Source organism: Aquarana catesbeiana, linkage group LG01, assembly GCF_042186555.1.
Source record: "Aquarana catesbeiana isolate 2022-GZ linkage group LG01, ASM4218655v1, whole genome shotgun sequence".
Taxonomy (NCBI): Eukaryota; Metazoa; Chordata; class Amphibia; order Anura; family Ranidae; genus Aquarana; species Aquarana catesbeiana.
Genome location: NC_133324.1, coordinates 384,129,824 through 384,147,160, shown reverse-complemented (window position 1 = coordinate 384,147,160; position 17,337 = coordinate 384,129,824). Strand labels below are relative to the sequence as shown.

The window sequence follows — 17,337 nt, the reverse complement described above, 5'->3', positions numbered from 1 at the left end:
AACATTGAAATTTTGGACACTTTTCTTATCCCATCTATTGAAAGGATGTTTGGGGATGATGAAATCATTTATCAAGATAATGCATCTTGCCATAGAGCAAAAACTGTGAAAAAAATCCTTGAAGAAAGACACATAAGGTCAATGTCATGGCCTGCAAACAGTCCGGATCTCAATCCAATTGAAAATCTGTGGTGGAAGTTAAAGAAAATGGTCCATGACAAGGCTCCAACCTGCAAAGATGATTTGGCAACAGCAATCACAGGAGGCTGGAGCCAGATTGATGAAGAGTACTGTTTATCACTCATTAAGTCAATGCCTCAGAGACTTCAAGCAGTTATAAAAGCCAGAGGTGGTGCAACAAAGTACTAGTGATGTGTTGGAGTGTTATTTTGTTTGTTTTTCATGATTCCATAATTTTGTCCTCAGAGTTGAGTGATTCCATAATTTATTCCCTGTGCTTGTTCTATAAATCTAACTGTTACTGGCCACCACAATTATTTTTCTTGATTTCTTTTAGTGTTAGTGTTAAAGCCAGAAAGTTGCCATTTGAAATGCCTTTAGTTTTTGGCCATGTCTGTGATCTGCTTTTTTTCTACAACAATAAACAACTGAAGGAACATCCTCAGGGACTGGTGATTCCATAATTTTTGCCAGGGGTTGTATATACAGCGATATAGATCAGACCAAAATGGACAAATGAGGAGGAATGAGGGACTTTGTTCCAAATCTGGGACAGTTGGGAGCTGTGGCTAATGCTGCACTTTCAGATGTATCCTTATCATGGAATTCTGCTTTGGTTTGCACTTCCACATAATATTTCCATTATTTCACTGCTCACACTTAAAAAGGTCTATGTGAAACTTATAGCAACTAGTTAGAAACTGCTGTCATTTTCATCAATTCCCCCATCCAACTTTCCATCCCTGGGCCTGTGTGTTTCTTTTGTCAGAATGTCTAGTTCTGTTCTTCTTTTGAAGCTTGAATCAATGGGATGCACTTGCTATCTAGAGAGGCAACATTTTAAACTTCATGGACATTTTTGATCTCTATCCTGGACAAATACTTACTGCTGGTTCACACCACAAAAAACGCACTCCAGATCCGTTCAGGATGCGTTTATGCATGCGTGTTTTGAACACGTTTTTGATGCATTTCCAGATGCATCCCAGGTGCTTTTTTTCTCTTTTTTTTTCCCCACTATACTAGGGCCCAGTGCATTTTTGATGCGTTCCAGTGCGTTTTTGGTGCGTTTTACTGCGTTGCAGTACAGTCCAGTGCAGGAAAAATGCAGCATGTTCTACTTTTTTTCTGGAACTGAAAAGCCCTGGAACCCCACTAGTGTGAACTGCATGTGGTGTGAACTGGCCCTTAATGCTCTTACTTGCATGGTGACCCAGCTTTTACATGACTCAAAGAAAATTTAATCAATTATAGTCGTTCCTAAAAGCTGCAGGATGTAAGAACTTTTTTTCATATGCCTGTCATCTGCAGGTGTTAAGACATTTATCCAATTAAATAACTCTGAATGCTTTGTCATTTACTGAATACTGATCACATATTATACTGTAGGTAGAACTGATCATGGAAAAGCAAGGTTTCTCAAGCTAAAGTTAAACAGTTTGCAAACAAAATAGAAAAAATGCAGATGGACGAATAGCAAATTGTAATAGTTAGATACCAACAGCATCCCAAAGCTGATGCTAAGTTTGCTAAAGAAATACTGTTAAAAGTTGAAAACCATTAGATTGTGTGTTTTTACACGTTTATACATTTACTGCCTATGTATTGTGAATACGTAGTTTAGTTGCAGATCAGAGGAAACATATGTAATGTTTTCCCTCATCTATTTTGTGTTCTAGAACCAACGATTTCACAAAAAATGAATTGTTTTAAAATGTGAAATTTTTTTCCTAACTAAAGGCGACAGAATATTGAATTATAACATTTGCGTGCAGTCTTGCCATCAGTTAAAGCAATGAACTAAATTCACAATCATTTACATTAAATAGTCTTCATATCTTTTACAACAGTAATTTTACTGTTGGACTTTCTTAGTTACTAAGTCAAAGTCCCATCAAGATAATGAACCAGCAGCATATCGGGAAGGTTTACTGCCATACTGTAAAGGTTTGGTCAGCACTGATGCTCTTCAAACAGATAATAGAATTATCTGTGAATAATGAAAGGCTTAAATTGGCCAAGCTGGCGCATGTCTGCAGAGAGAGATGAGCATTGAGACATCTGCCCTATCCCTGCTCGCTTTGTCTGGACCTACTCATTACATAGTTACATAGTTACTTAGTAGGTGAGGTTGAAAAAAGACACAAGTCCATCAAGTCCAACCTATGTGTGTGATTATGTGTCAGTATTACATTATATATCCCTGTATGTTGCGGTCATTCAGGTGCTTATCTAATAGTTTCTTGAAGCTATCGATGCTCCCCGCTGAGACCACCGCCTGTGGAAGGGAATTCCACATCCTTGCCGCTCTTACAGTAAAGAACCCTCTACGTAGTTTAAGGTTAAATCTCTTTTCTTCTAATTTTAATGAGTGGCCGCGAGTCTTGTTAAACTCTCTTCTGCAAAAAAGTTTTATTTCTATTGTATGGTCACCAGTACGGTATTTGTATATCGAAATCATATCCCCTCTCAAGAGTCTCTTCTCCAGAGAGAATAAGTTCAGTGCTCGCAACCTTTCCTCATAACTAAGATCCTCCAGACCCTTTATTAGCTTTGTTGCCCTTCTTTGTACTAATTTCTAGTACATCTTTCCTGAGGACTGGTGCCCAGAACTGGACAGCATACTTCAGGTGCGGCCGGACCAGAGTCTTGTAGAGTGGGAGAATTATCGTTTTATCTCTGGAGTTGATCCCCTTTTTAATGCATGCCAATATTCTGTTTGCTTTGTTAGCAGCAGCTTGGCATTGCATGCCATTGCTGAGCCTATCATCTACTAGGACCCCCAGGTCCTTTTCCATCCTAGATTCCCCCAGAGGTTCTCCCCCCAGTGTATAGATTGCATTCATATTTTTGCCACCCAAATGCATTATTTTACATTTTTCTACATTGAACCTCATTATGGCAGCACATTTTGTAGTAAAAAATTTTGGATTGTAAGTATTTTCTTTATAAAAGAAGGAACCATCTTTTCTTTTTTTTTTTTTTTTGTAGAACAAAGAATTTCCAAGATAAATTAATGCTTAAAAGTACTGATCACCCTAATTTAAACCCTGTACAACCCATTTGTAACCCCTCTGTTAAACTCCATACAACTTAATAATCTTCCCGTTTTCTTAAGCAGTAGTTAATTTTTTTTTTTTTAAACACCCTTTTGCCTGTGACCAAATAAGACTATTCAACTCTTTAAATCAACAATATTGCTGTGTGTGGTAGCCTACTAAAACACTGTGTACAAGGAATCTTTGGCAGAGGAACAGGGTGTTTATATACAGCTCTGAAGGAATATTTGAAAACCCTGAATTAAAAACAATACTGTGCAGTCTAAATGAACACCTGATTTAAACAATTTTATGCATGGGAATAGTCATGTGAAATCTTAAAAAGAAGGTGGAAACAGGTGACATAATTCAAGTGTAGGTGTGACGTGCTTTGCTGTATACAAAAAAAAAAAGCACATTAGTTACTTCAATCCAAACAGAACTCTGTTGATGTGCAAAACGATCAAATCAAATATCAGTGGACCTCATAAGAGTTGCTGAGACCTCTGAGACGGGTATGGGTTACTAAATTATTTTGGGCCTCCATCAGTACTAAGTCAGGCATAGTGTTTACAAATTGAAGAAATGCAGCTCAGCTTCTAGTTTTTCCAAGAAGGATGTACTACTAAGTTCAATGCAAAGGCATGCAGGTGAACTCAATGGTGACAGCTGAGATCTGCAAGCATCCTACTCGTGATAACATTTTGCATTTACCATAAATCCATAGGAAAATCCCTGAAGAGTGGAGTTCATAAATTTATATTTTGAAATTACTTTTTGAAATATATAAATCTACTATAAAATTAACTTTTTAAATAACTGCATACAACATTATTTTTGGTGAAAAACACTGCTTTACATCACCAAAACATCCTACCCGTTGTGAAGCATGGTTATATAGGGGGTTAAAAGGGAGTCCGTTTTTTTCTTCCTCAGTTTCTGAACAACTTACAGCCAATGATGGACCAAGCCATATCAGGAAGTTTTGCTGCAGAATAATAGGGTTTCTCTGATTTAAAATTTAAGTTGGTCTACTGAATATAGAATTTTTAAAGTAAAACAGTAGAGTGGCTCAAACAGTGCAAATTGCATAGTATAAATTGGACAGGATCCTGACCTCAATCCCTAAAAAAAAAAAAAAAAAAAAAAAAAAAGCTGGGGCATTTTCTACTGCAGGCATAACTGAAACAGTTTTGTCTTAAGTAATGACTCAACCAAATATGAGTTTGCAGCTGCCACAGAAAACATTTGGTTGAGGTTATTGACATTGACAACCAGTCAGGGACCAGCACTGCTGGAGCTGAGTGATTCCCCTAGATGCCAGGGGAATGACTCCTCCAATGTGGATTGGGAGTAAAGCCAAGGGAAAGGAAAGACCGATTCTGGTGGTAGGGGACTCCATTTTTAGAAGGACAGAGAGGGCAATCTGTCACAAAGACCTGAAGCGCCGAACTGTATGTTGTCTGCCGGGCGCTCGGGTTCGGCACATCATGGATCGGGAGGACAGATTACTGGGACGGTTTGGGGAAGACCCGACTGTCATGGTGCACGTTGGCATCAATGACAAAGTCAGAGGAAGATGGAGTATCCTAAAAAAAGATTTTAGGGACTTAGGAGCTAAATTGAGGAAAAGGACCTCTAAGGTAGTATTTTCAGAAATACTACGGGTACCTCGAGCCACACAAGAAAGGCAGAGGGGGGGGATTAGAGAAGTAAACAAGTGACTGAGGATTTGGTGTAGAAAGGAGGGGTTTGGGTTTCTGGAGAACTGGGGCGACTTCTCACTCGGTTACCAGCTCTATAGAAGGGAAGGACTGCACCTAAACGGGGAAGGTGCAGATCTGCTGGGAGTAAAGATGGCCGAAAAGTTAAAGGGGCTTTTAAACTAGGCGACGGGGGAGGGTCCAGAGGTAGAGATAGTCAGCTTGGTACATATTCCAGAGGGTAGTATTGGGGGCATTAGAGGTAGGTTGACTAAAGCACCTAAACCTGAGGTAAGTTTAGTAACAAGTCCTATTTTCAACCCCAGAGCACCCAATAAGGAGATAGTATGCGACCGGTGGCATGTTCACCAATGCCAGGACTCGGAGGGCAAGATGGGTAAACTAGAGCTACTGTTGTACGAGGTGGATTTAGATTTTGTAGGAATTACAGAGACTTGGCTCAAAAGCTCTCATGATTGGCTGGCAACCACTCAAGGATATTCCCTATATCGCAGGGATAGAGAGGGTAAAAAAGGGGGAGGGGTATACCTGTATATCAAAAATGATGTATAAGTGAATGTGAGAGATGACATCACTAAGGGAGCAAGGGAGGAGGTGGAATCCTTATGGGTAGTGCTAGAAAGGGAAAAACTAAGGGGAAAGTATTAATGGGAGTATGCTACAGGCCCCCTAGCCTGAGGGAAGAGGAGGAACTTCAATCACAATTTGGATTAGCGGCAAGAATGGGAAGTGTCATTATAGTAGAAGGATGGCCAGTTCCTAAATGTCTTGCAGGACAATTTCATGGGTCAGATGGTAACTGCACCAACTAGAAACAAAGCGTTACTAGACCTACTGATTACCAACAATACAGACCTGATCACAGATGTGGAAATAATAATTTAGGAAACAGCGATCACAGGTCAATTAGTTTTAGACACTGAATTTCAGAAGAGTTAACTTCCCTAAACTAGGATCCTTGCTAGAAAATAATAATTTGGATAAAATCTTAAGACCAATTTTCAGCTTTCAGAGCTGTTACATTTTGAATGACAATTGCGCAGTCATGTACTGTACCCAAATGAAATTTTTTTATTATTTTTTTCACACAAATAGAGCTTTTTTTTTGGGTATTATTTAATCACTGCTGGGGTTTTTATTTTTTACACTACAAATAAAAAAAGACAAAACATTTTCCAAAAAAATGCATTTTTCTTAGTGTCTGTTATAAAATTTTGCAAATAAGTAATTTCTCTTGATAAACTTTGACTAAAAATGATGCTGCTACATTTCTTTGGAAAAATAACCCAAATCAGTGTTTATTTGGTGTTGGCAGTGATGGGGGACAGACAGATTTTTTTATTGGGACACTGAAATGTGTATAGGGACAGGGGTATATCAGTGGTGCTTGGTGTACTTTGTGGCGTGATCTGTAACAGCTCTCTGTGTAAAATCATCCTCACACAGAGAGCTGTCACAGATCTGCAGATCCCCCCCCCCGCACTGAGCTCTCACTGAGCTCGGCGGGGAGACCTGTCACAGAGACACGTGTCTCTGTTTACATTGTGACAGCTGTGATTGAACACAGCCGTCAGGTAATCGGGAGGGCCAATCACAGCGCCCATATCCGGATCTCTGCTCAGCTGGATCCTATGATTAGAATAATTACAGGATTGAGCCGCAGCACGCCGCGCTGCGAGCACTCGTTCTGAGGGACGTTCCTAATCATCATCAGCATTCCAACTTTACAAAGAATACAACAGGAAATGTAAGGGTGCAATCAGGGCGGCTAAGATAGAACAAGAAAGGCACATAGCAGAGGAGAGTAAAAAAAAAAATCCCAAGAAATTCTTTAAGTACATAAATAGTAAGAAAGGGAGGTCAGATCATATTGATCCCATAAAGAATGATGAAGGAAATCTGGTTACCAAGGATGGAGAGATGGCGAAGGTATTGAATTTATTCTTCTCCTCAGACTTCACGAGGGAATCGGAGGACCTAACCAAAACTACAATGTTTATCTTCATGACATGTCACAGGAAGCACCCTCATGGCCAACAGAGGACAGAATTAGAAATAGACTTGAAAAACTCCCCCCCCCCCCCCCCCCCCGAGGGTCCTTAGGGAACTCGGTCAAGTAATTGCCAGACCATTGTTCCTAAATTTTTCGAACAATCTACTGACTGGAATTGTACCAGCTGCTTGGAGAAAAGCCAATGTAGCACCATTATTTAAAAAAGGACCAAGATGCATCCTTGGGAATTACAGACCAGTTAGCCTAACAACAATTATATGCAAGCTCTTGGAGGGAATTATAAGGGACTATATACAAGATTTTAGTAATGATAACGGTATCATTAGCAGTAATCAGCATGGATTCATGAAGAATCGTTCTTGGCAAACCAATCTATTAACCTTCTATGAGGAGGTGAGCTGCCATCTAGATAAAGGAAGGCCCGTAGACGTGGTGAATCTGGATTTTGCAAAAGCATCTGATACAGTTCCCCATAAATATCTGAATCTAGGATGGAAAAGGACCTGGGGGTCCTAGTAGATGACAAGCTCAGCAATGGCATGCAATGCCAAGCTGCTGCAAGCAAACCAAACAGAATATTGGCATGCATTAAAAAGGGGATTAACTCCATAGATAAAACAATAATTCTCCCACTCTAAAAGACTCTGATCTGGCCGCACCCTGGAGTATGCTGTGCAGTTCTGGGCACCAATCCTCAGGAAGGATGTGCTGGAACTGGAGAGAGTCCAGATAAAGGCAACAAAACTAATAGAGGACTGGAGGACTTTTGTTATGAGGAAAGGTTACAAGCACTGAACTTATTCTCTCTGGAGAAGAGACACTTGAGAGGGGATATGATTTCAATGTACAAATACCATACTGGTGACCCCACAATATAAATAAAGCTTTTCCGCGAAAAGGAATTTAATAAGACACGCGGCCATTCACTAAAATTAGAAGAAAAGTGGTTTAACCTTAAACTGTCTAGAGGGTTCTTTACTGTAAGGGCGGTTAGGATGTGGAATTCTAGGGGGTGGGACATCGTTACAGTGGCTGAACGGCGATTCAGATCTCTGACACACAGCATGAGATCACGCTACTAGGCACTGGGGAGGCTGCATCCCATGACACTCGTGAGAACAGCAGGAAGGAGGGAAGACTGACACAACTTCACTGTTGGTATGGTGTTTTTGGACTGATGTGCAGTGCCATTTGACCTCCAAACATGGTGTGTATTATTGCATACAAAGACTTAAATTTTGGTCTCATCTGACCAGACTATATTCTCCCAGTATTTTACAGGCTTGTCTAAATGTTGTGCAGCAAACTTTAAATAAGCTTCAACATGCTTTTTCTTCAACAATGGAGTATTGTGTGGTGAGAGTGCATGCAGGTCATGGTGGTCTTTCTGAATCTCTCCATAAGTGGTCATTGGCTCTTGGACAACTCTTCTGATGATTCATTTCACTCCTCTGTCAGAAATGTTGCGAGGAGCACCTGGTCATGGCCGGTTTATGGTGAAATTATGTTCTTTCCACTTCATGATGAGGAGGGCACAAAGAAAGCAACTGTACTAAATACCCTTTTCTCCACAGTTTTTTCTCAGGAAAAAGAAGGGTTTAACTGTAGTGTTAGTGACACAACACATGACATACCCACATGGCTAACAGAGGCTGGAGTCAATGAAAGACTTAAACTTAACACAAATCACCAGGACCAGATGGCTTACACCAGAGAGTCCTCAAATAATTCAGTCAAGGTATAGCCAGGCCGTTATTCCTGATCTTTGTGGACAGCATAATGACAGGATTGGTACCAGCTGATTGGAGAAAAGCCAACGTGGTACCAGTATTCAAAAAAGGGCAGAGACATATTCCTGGGAATTACAGGCCAGTCAGCCTAACATCAGTAGTGGGTAAATTATTGGAGGGGATGATTAGGGATTATATCCAAAGATTTACTGAGGAGAAGAATATCATTAGTGGTAATCAGCATGGTTTTATGAGAGGACGTTCCTGCCAGACCAGTCTGCCTGCTAACAGTGAGCTGCCATCTTGATAGGAGGAGGCCCGTGGATGTGGTGTATCTGCACTTTGCAAAAGCATTTGATACAGTCCCCCATAAATGCTTAATTTACAAGCTAAGGTCTGCAGGCTTGGACCCATAGGGTCTGTGCTTGGGTAGAGAACCGGTTGCAGGGACGGGTCCAGAGGGTGGTGATAAATAACATGTACTCAGACTGGTCTGGAGTGGGGTACCCCAACAAGGTTCTGTCTTGGGACCAATTCTATTCAGTATACTCATAAATGATATAGAGTATGAGATGACTAGTTCAGTCTCATTTTTGTGGATAATACAAAGATAAGAAGAGTAATAGACTCACATCAGGACTTAGAAATTTTGCGGAATGACCTGAATAAGATAAGTGGGCAGACAAATGGGAAATGAGGTTTAATGTGGAGAAATCTAAAGTAATGCACTTGGGGGCAAAAAACATAAGTGCTAAATATTCACTAGGTGAAGAACTTCTGGGAGAATCAAGGATAGAGAAGGACCTAGGGGTGCTGATAGATGATGGATTGAGCAACAGCATGCAGTGTCATGCTGCAGCTACCAAAGCAGGCAGAATGTTAGCATGCATAAAAAAGGGGATATACTCCAGGGATAAAACTATAATTCTGTCACTTTAAAAAACACTCTGGTTAGGCCACATCTGGAGTTTTCTGTCCAGTTCTGGTCAACAGTCCTTTGAAGGGATGTGATTGAGCTGGAGAGAGTCCAGAGAAGGGCGACAAAACTAATAAGGGGACTGGAGGACCTCAATTATGAGGACCCACGGCAAACACTAAATTTATTTTCGCTGGAGATGAGGCGATTAAGAGGGGACATGATAGCGATCTACAGATATCTCAATGGGGATCCCAGCATAAAAAATAAACTATTCAGTCCAAGGGAGTGTAAAAGGACACAGGGACACATAATGAGACTGGAAGAGAAGCGGTTTAACCTTATACTGCCTAGGGGGTTCCTCACTGTTAGGGCTATAAGGATGTGAAACTCTCTCCCACAATTGGTGGTGGCTGCGGGGAGTATGGATATTTTTAAAAGACTCTTAGATGTACATCTTAAAGGACACAACATACAGGGATATGGGAAATCATTATAGACACTGATACACATACACCTACACAGGTTGAACTGGATGGACTATTGTCTTTTTTCAGCCTTACCGACTATGTAACTATGATTATGGCCCCAACAGTGCTCACTGGAACATTCAGAAGTTTAGAAATCCTTCTGTAACCAATGCCAGCAGTATGTTTTGCAACAATAAGGTTGCAAAGGTCTTGAGAGAGCTCTTTGCTTTTACCCATCATGAGATGTTTATTGTTTGACACCTTGGTAATGAGACACCTTTTTATAGGCCATCAGTTGAGACGGAACCAGCTGATATTAATTTGCACTGACAAGGGGCAGGATTGCTTTCTAATTACTGATGGAATTCAGCTGGTGTCTTGACTTTCCATGTCTTTTTGCACCTCCCTTTCTTCATGTGTTCCATACTTTTTCCATGTGTCATTCCATTTTATTACACACTTAATTAACCACTTGACATCCGCGCTATGGCCGAATGACGGCCACAGCGCGGACCTACATTCCCGGGAGGCCGTCATATGACGGCCTCCCCTGTGCACGCTCCCTGCGCGCGCCCTGCAGGGCGCGCGCCGGGCGCGGTGTGATCACCGAGTCACTGAGACTCGGCTGATCACCGATCTGAGTAAGGGGCCGGTCCCGGCCCCTTACCATGTGATCAGCTGTCAGCCAATGACAGCTGATCACATGATGTAAACAGGAAGATCGGTAATCGGTTTTTTTTTTACTCGCGCTGATAGCGCGAGTAAAGAAAAAAGCCGATCACCGGCTCAGATGCCAGGGACATCAGTCCCAAAGTAAGAGCACAAAACATTCTCATCAGTGCCACCCAAAAGTGCCACCTAACAGTGCCACCTAACAGTGCCCACAGTGCCACCTAACAGTGCCCACAGTGCCACCTAACAGTGCCCACAGTGCCACCTATCAATGCCAACAAGTGCCACCTATCAATGCTCACAAGTGCCACCTACCAATGCCCACCTGTAGTGCCAATCAGTGCCACCTGTCAGTGCTGCCCATCACTGCCACCCATCAGTGCCCATCACTGCCACCCATCAGTGCCCATCACTGCCACCTATCAGTGCCCATCACTGCCGCCTCATCAACGTACATCAATGAAGGAGAAAAATTACCCGTTAAAATTTTTTTATAACAAAATATAAAAAAAAAAATTTTTTTTTTTTAAAAAAATTCAGGTTTTTAAATTTTTTTAACAAAAAGTAAAAACCGCAGAGGTGATCAAATACCACTAAAAGAAAGCTCTATTTGTGGGAAAAAAATGATAAAAATTTCATTTGGGTACAGCGTTGTATGACCGCGCAATTGTCATTCAAAATGCGTTAGCGCTGAAAGCTAAAAATTGGTCTGGATAGGAGGGGGGTTTAAGTGCTCGGTAAGCAAGTGGTTAAACTTAATTTCTGAACTTATTTGTTTTGGTTTCTTTGTATGTATGGATTGCATGGGTTGTTACCGACGTGGTGAAAATTTCATGTTACCTAGAAAAATGGTATACTTATTTTACCCGCTGTATATACTGTATATAGTCATATGATGGATTGGTAATGACTCGCGTCAGTCCGAACTTGCCTACACACGATCACACCAAAGTCCGACGGATTCATACATAATGACGTACGACCGGACTAAAATAAGGAAGTTGATAGCCAGTAGCCAATAGCTGCCCTAGCATCGGTTTTTGTCCACCGGACTAGCATACAGACGAGCGGATTTTTCGACCGGACTCGAGTCCGTTGGAAAGATTTGAAGCATGTTCCAAATCTAAAGTCCGTCAGATTTTCGACCGAAAAAGTCAGCTGCAGCCATCTTTATGTAGAGCAACAATTCTTTTTTTCAGATCCTCAGAGAGTTCTTTGCCATGAGATGCCATGTTGAACTTCCAGTGACCAGTATGTAAGAGTGATAACACCAAATTTAACACTCCTGCTCCCCATTCACACCTGAGACCTTGTAACACTAACGAGTCACAAGACACCAGTGAGGGAAAATGGCTAATTGGGCCCAATTTGGACATTTTCACTTAGGGATGCACTCACTTTTGTTGCCAGTGGTTTAGACATTAATTGCTGTGTGTTGAGTTATTTTGAGGGGACAGCAAATTGACACTGTTTTACAAGCTGTACACTCACTACTTTACATTGTAGCAAAGTATAATTTCTTCAGCGTTGTCACATGAAAAGATATAATAAAACATTTACAAAAATGTGAAGGGTGTACTCATTTTTGTGAGATACTGTATCTCCAAACAAGGTCTCCAGCAAGACCTCAACACAGGATTGAAGGTTTCGTCCCACCCAAGACACTTTGAAGCCTTCAAGCTCCAGGCCTAATCCAGGAATACAAAACCCAGAGAAAGCTGTCAACAGTTTTCTCCCCTTACAATAAACACACCGGAGCTTCGTACTCTGCCTAAATGCAAATCCTGTGTGTCCTCTGTGTAACCTCACACAGTGGCAGGGCATGGCACTGTTGTAATATATATACACACTCAAATCATACAAAGAGCAAACACTTTGATCCATCCTTAAAGTGTATGTAAACCCGATTCATAAAATTAGACCTAGGCGCCTATATCTGTAGTGTTTACTTATATCTCTCCAAAGCCCTAAGTCCCATGTCTTTATGTTGCTCCGTTCTTCTGTTATCAGCATGATGAGTTCTCAGATACAGGAGATAAAAGCAGCTGAAAATTTGTTTCGGGGTGAGTGCTATAAATTAGGAGAAAGCTGGTCTATTCACAGCACAGCTCTGCAAGTATCTTCGTTCTTCAGCCTATGTGGAGAGGTGTGTGCCTTTCTTCCAATCAGCTGTCACACAGTGTATGCCAAGACTCCCTTCCCCATGCTGGAACCGGAAGAATTAATTCTAACATGATGTGCACTTTCTAACAAGTATAGCAAGCTGAAGACAACAGATTTACATGCAAAACTTATGTAGGGAGATTTGTTTTATCTCTGTGTATCATCTGAGGCTGTTCACTTCACTGGTTATATGTGAGGATTTACATCCACTTTAAGAACTACTGAGAAAAGAAACCCTTTGGTCAGGACTATATAATACACAACACAGAGTAAAGACTGCAGGAGTCAGACACACATAGCTCTCTTAAAGAGGAGCTCCAGTGTCCCTCCAAAAAATTAAAGTCAGCAGCTACAAATACCGTAGCTGATGACTTTTAATTTAAGGACAATTACCTGCCCTTGGATCCAGCACTGTCCTCAACCGAGTTGATTGTTCAATCAGCTTTGGGTCCAGGCATCAGCAAGGGAAACCAAGAGTGAAGCCTTGCGGCTTCACAGCTGGCTTCCAACTGTGCATTTGCGAGCTGCGCTTTGTGAATGGTCCCACAGTCTTATGGGACCTGCAATCTGTCCCAGATGGCTGCAGGAGAAGGGGGGGGGGTGGGGTGGTGGCATTCTTCAAGGTGGGTGGCTGCGGGGGATCTGACCAGAGGTGGGTGAGAAATTAGGCACCCGCTCCCCCCCCACCCCCAAAAAATAAAGTGCTAAATGGAGATGGGGGGGAGGATGAGTAAGAGCGGAACCTCTCCTTTTGGGTAAACTTCCGCTTTAAGGCTGTGACATCTGTCAAGCTGTGGCCTGCCGATTGAGAAACAGTGCTCTAATCAACAATGCTCCTACTCCCTCTACCAAAGTGCCATTCTAATCCCGCAAAGTTTTTGTTCTCATAGTCAGTTGCGACTCTTTATAGATTGTAGTGTTATTCATAGTGTTGTAAAAAAAGTTGAATGATAGCAAATGGCAAGCTGTAAGGCCTCATGCAAACTGGGTGATTAATGTTTAGGTGATCATTACCTTCTATAAATGAATGATCAATGCCATCAGGACCAGTGTCATATATGACACATCCCCCACAGAGCTGATTGTTCATTCATAAAAGTGAAAGATCACTCGGTGCTGCGGGGATGTGTATATTTACAAGCAGCCTCAGATATACACAAAGCACCACAGGCTGTGTGATCTTTTCTGAATGGCAGCGCTGGTCTTTAGAGCGTCCCCTGCTGCCGGAGGCCAACACTGTCACTCACATATTCGTCTCTTTCCTTGCAGTTTTGTGGGACAGCGGGGAGAAAATTGTCTGACCCCGTTGCTTAGCATTGATAGGACAGATTTAAACTGGACCAATGGCAGAGAGCTCGGATCGGAGTGTTCTGGTGGGGGGGCCGCCCCCCTGTCAGAACACAACAGCTCAGCAGGAAGTTTGCTGAATTAGCCTTGCATGGTTAGTACAGCATCTCCGACCGGAGCTGACAGTTTTTTGTTTTCTTTCACTCCACGGGGTTGAAGGAATAAAACATAATAATGTGTACCCGGCTTTAATGTTCAGAAAAAGTTTAAAAATTCTAGTAAGGTGACTTCTCTAATAAACATGATGAACAAAATATAAGACATTTCAAGGCTGCAGTTAACAATTGAAATTGGCCCTAAAGCCAGGTACACACTGTTCTTTTTGTTCAACCCTGTGTGTTGAACGAAAAAAAAATTGTCCGCTCTGGTCAGAGCCGCTCTACTAACCATGCGAGGTTAGTTAAGCGATCTCCCCCACTGAGCTGTTGGGTTCTGACAGGGGGACGCCCCCCCTCACCAGAACACTCTGTCGGTCGGTTGCTGGTTTTCCATAATGCACGTCGAAGCAGGCCAAACCGACATAAACACGGGCCGTTTTTCTTTAACCGGCCATTGTGTCCCGAAATTTGGCCCGTGTGTACCCGGCATTAGGCTAATGAATTAGGAAAGTACTACATTATGAACTGATGATCATAGGAAGCAAATACTTATTTACAATGACCGCCAGGTCCATCTAGTGGCCTCCATCTGGGTTTCCTGATTTATTCTCTGAAGACCAAAAACCATTCCAAGGCTGCAGATAACAATTGAAATTGTTTCTAAGGACATGTTTACATCTAAGCAGTTATGCATACCACATTTATGTGGGCACAGCAGCCCATTCAGTTGAATGGACTGCTGTACGTGTGTTTCCTGCAGAAAATGCAGCCGCAAAGAAACTGCATGGTGCTTTCCATGTGTGGGAAACCACACAGCATTTTCCAGTGAATTAGGGTGCTATTAGGCAATAACACATTTTCTTTGTAGTTTGTGTGCAGCTGCATGCATGTGCAGGAATGCTTGTGATTTACACGCACTCCTGCACCCCCACAGATGTGAACCTAGTGTGAAATTAATTATTTACATCCTTAAAGCTTTACTTACTTAAAGCCAAACTTTGACCCCCTTCTCATACCTTCCCTGTTCCACCCCCATCCAAATGAAGCCCCCTCCTCCCCTTGTGGCCCTACTGGCTGTATTTTGTACTGCTTTTGTTTTTATATGTGCCCTAAAAGTCTGTCTTTCATAGCATGTTTAGGGTGCCCTCTTGGTACCTGCTTATCCTTGACAAACACCCTCATTTTTAATTAACATAATTTTTTCATGTCCCTTTTTTCTTTCAGAAAATTGAAAATGGAAGATTTGCCAAATGTAAATATTTTGCCCATGCAATGGTTAATAACACTGATTTACTTATGGTCATGAAGAGGTAAGTTTTAATTATAATATATTTATTTAGAAATATGAAATCTATAAATATAGCTTTTATAGCTCTTGGTCCTCCACTAATTTTTTTGACAATAAATAAGACACTCTTATGAAGAGTTTGTTCATGAGTGGCCTTCCTGGGAAGGTTGTTTTGATGTACGTTCCATAATTTGTGAACGGAGTGCAGGAATCAACAGACATAAGTATCAATAATAGAAACCTTGTCTAGAAAAAATATGGAGGTTGCCATTATTGGCCCACCTCTTGAAAATGCTAGAGTTCTGGCCCAGGTCTGTGTTTCAGATGGTAGTATCAGCCAGGCAAGTAGCATATTAAAGTGGAACTAAGGTTAGCCAAAAGAATTTCAATTTCCCATCTTTTAACCACAGGTTGAAAGAAAAGAAAATTGCTTGATTCCCCTATCAACACAGTCAGTGTTGATTGCGGAATCCCTCACACTGCGGTATTGTATTCTGACAGAGGGAGGTTTCCCTGCTGTCAGAATACAATGATCACTGCTGGTGGTTATAGCCGCCAGCAGTTATCACACACAAAAAAACAGTCAGGCTGGTTGTACTGAAGTCAATCGATAGATCCACCTCAGTAATACCCATAGATGGATCGAAATTTGGCCGGTTCCTGCTAAACCGAACGAATTGCAATCCCTTTGTGGCTGACTAAAGTCTCTCAATATTCAACTCTCCTCTAGCAATGAGACGCCTGCAAGCTACCTGGACAGCACCAAAATCTTCCTAGCCTCTTCCAGTTTAGTATTTTCAGCCATTTTAATTGACAGGACTGGGATGTTGTAATTTCAGCACATGCAACTGAGGTTTATTAATTCTGGGACGAAGACATGCTGAGAATGTACACTAGGCTGTGCAGCTTGGTGTACATTCTAAAGCATCTTGCGAAGAGCAAGGTAAAGAAGTCTTTGTTGTCTCTTTTTGAATAAATATCCTTCCTACTTGAAAATTATTTAAACTCAAAGCAAAGTTCTACTTTAAAGGTCAAGTTTATTATTTGGAGCATGTCACATGTTACACCTGTATTTAGGGTGCAACATGTAAGATGTTTCAGCACCACCCGCAACCCCGACTCCCCCTTACTCCCATGACAGTGGGCGGAGGTTCCTCTCCCTCACAGCTGCTGTCTTGTTCAAAATCATTGTGGCTGTATGGGGCTTTGCCTGCAGAGCCGCGTCATTAATTCTCAGCATTCTGTCACTGTGACAGAAGGCTTGTAGTTCCCAATGGACTACGAGGGTGCTACCCTCGTAATCCATTGACACTTCTTCCAGCTTACAAAATGGAAAGCCCAGAGGCACAGGCAAGAAAGCTGGAAGATGTGTCTGTAGGATCCTAACATTGCACCTGCGATCAGTGGATTTGCAGGCTCTTGGGGGGGGGGGGGGGGGATAAAAATGCTTATTTTTTTCTCCACAAATATATGCATTTATTGCATATTCGCATTAACTTCGCTTTTAAGAAGAGATTAAGCAATGAAAGCCTCCATATCCATAAACTGCAAATAACATTCATAGATTTATCAACTATTCAGCCTTTAGTATCAAATTAAGAGAAGTATGACCAAACCAATGCACTCCTATGACCCAGAATCAGCCGACAGCGGCTGCCTAAAGCCTGCTGTCAACTGATGTGATGAGCCAGTCCAGG

At 41.8% G+C, this 17,337-nt stretch overlaps 1 protein-coding gene across 2 annotated transcripts in view; it reads left to right on the top strand.

Annotated features, from left to right (window-relative positions):
* VPS13A (vacuolar protein sorting 13 homolog A) overlaps positions 1-17,337 on the top strand; it is a 370,607-nt gene that overhangs the window by 324,419 nt on the left and 28,851 nt on the right. For both annotated transcript variants that reach the window (XM_073633920.1, XM_073633912.1), the window contains exon 69: positions 15,577-15,662. In XM_073633920.1, coding sequence (XP_073490021.1) covers positions 15,577-15,662 — 86 coding nt within the window. The remainder of the gene's footprint in view (positions 1-15,576; positions 15,663-17,337) is intronic.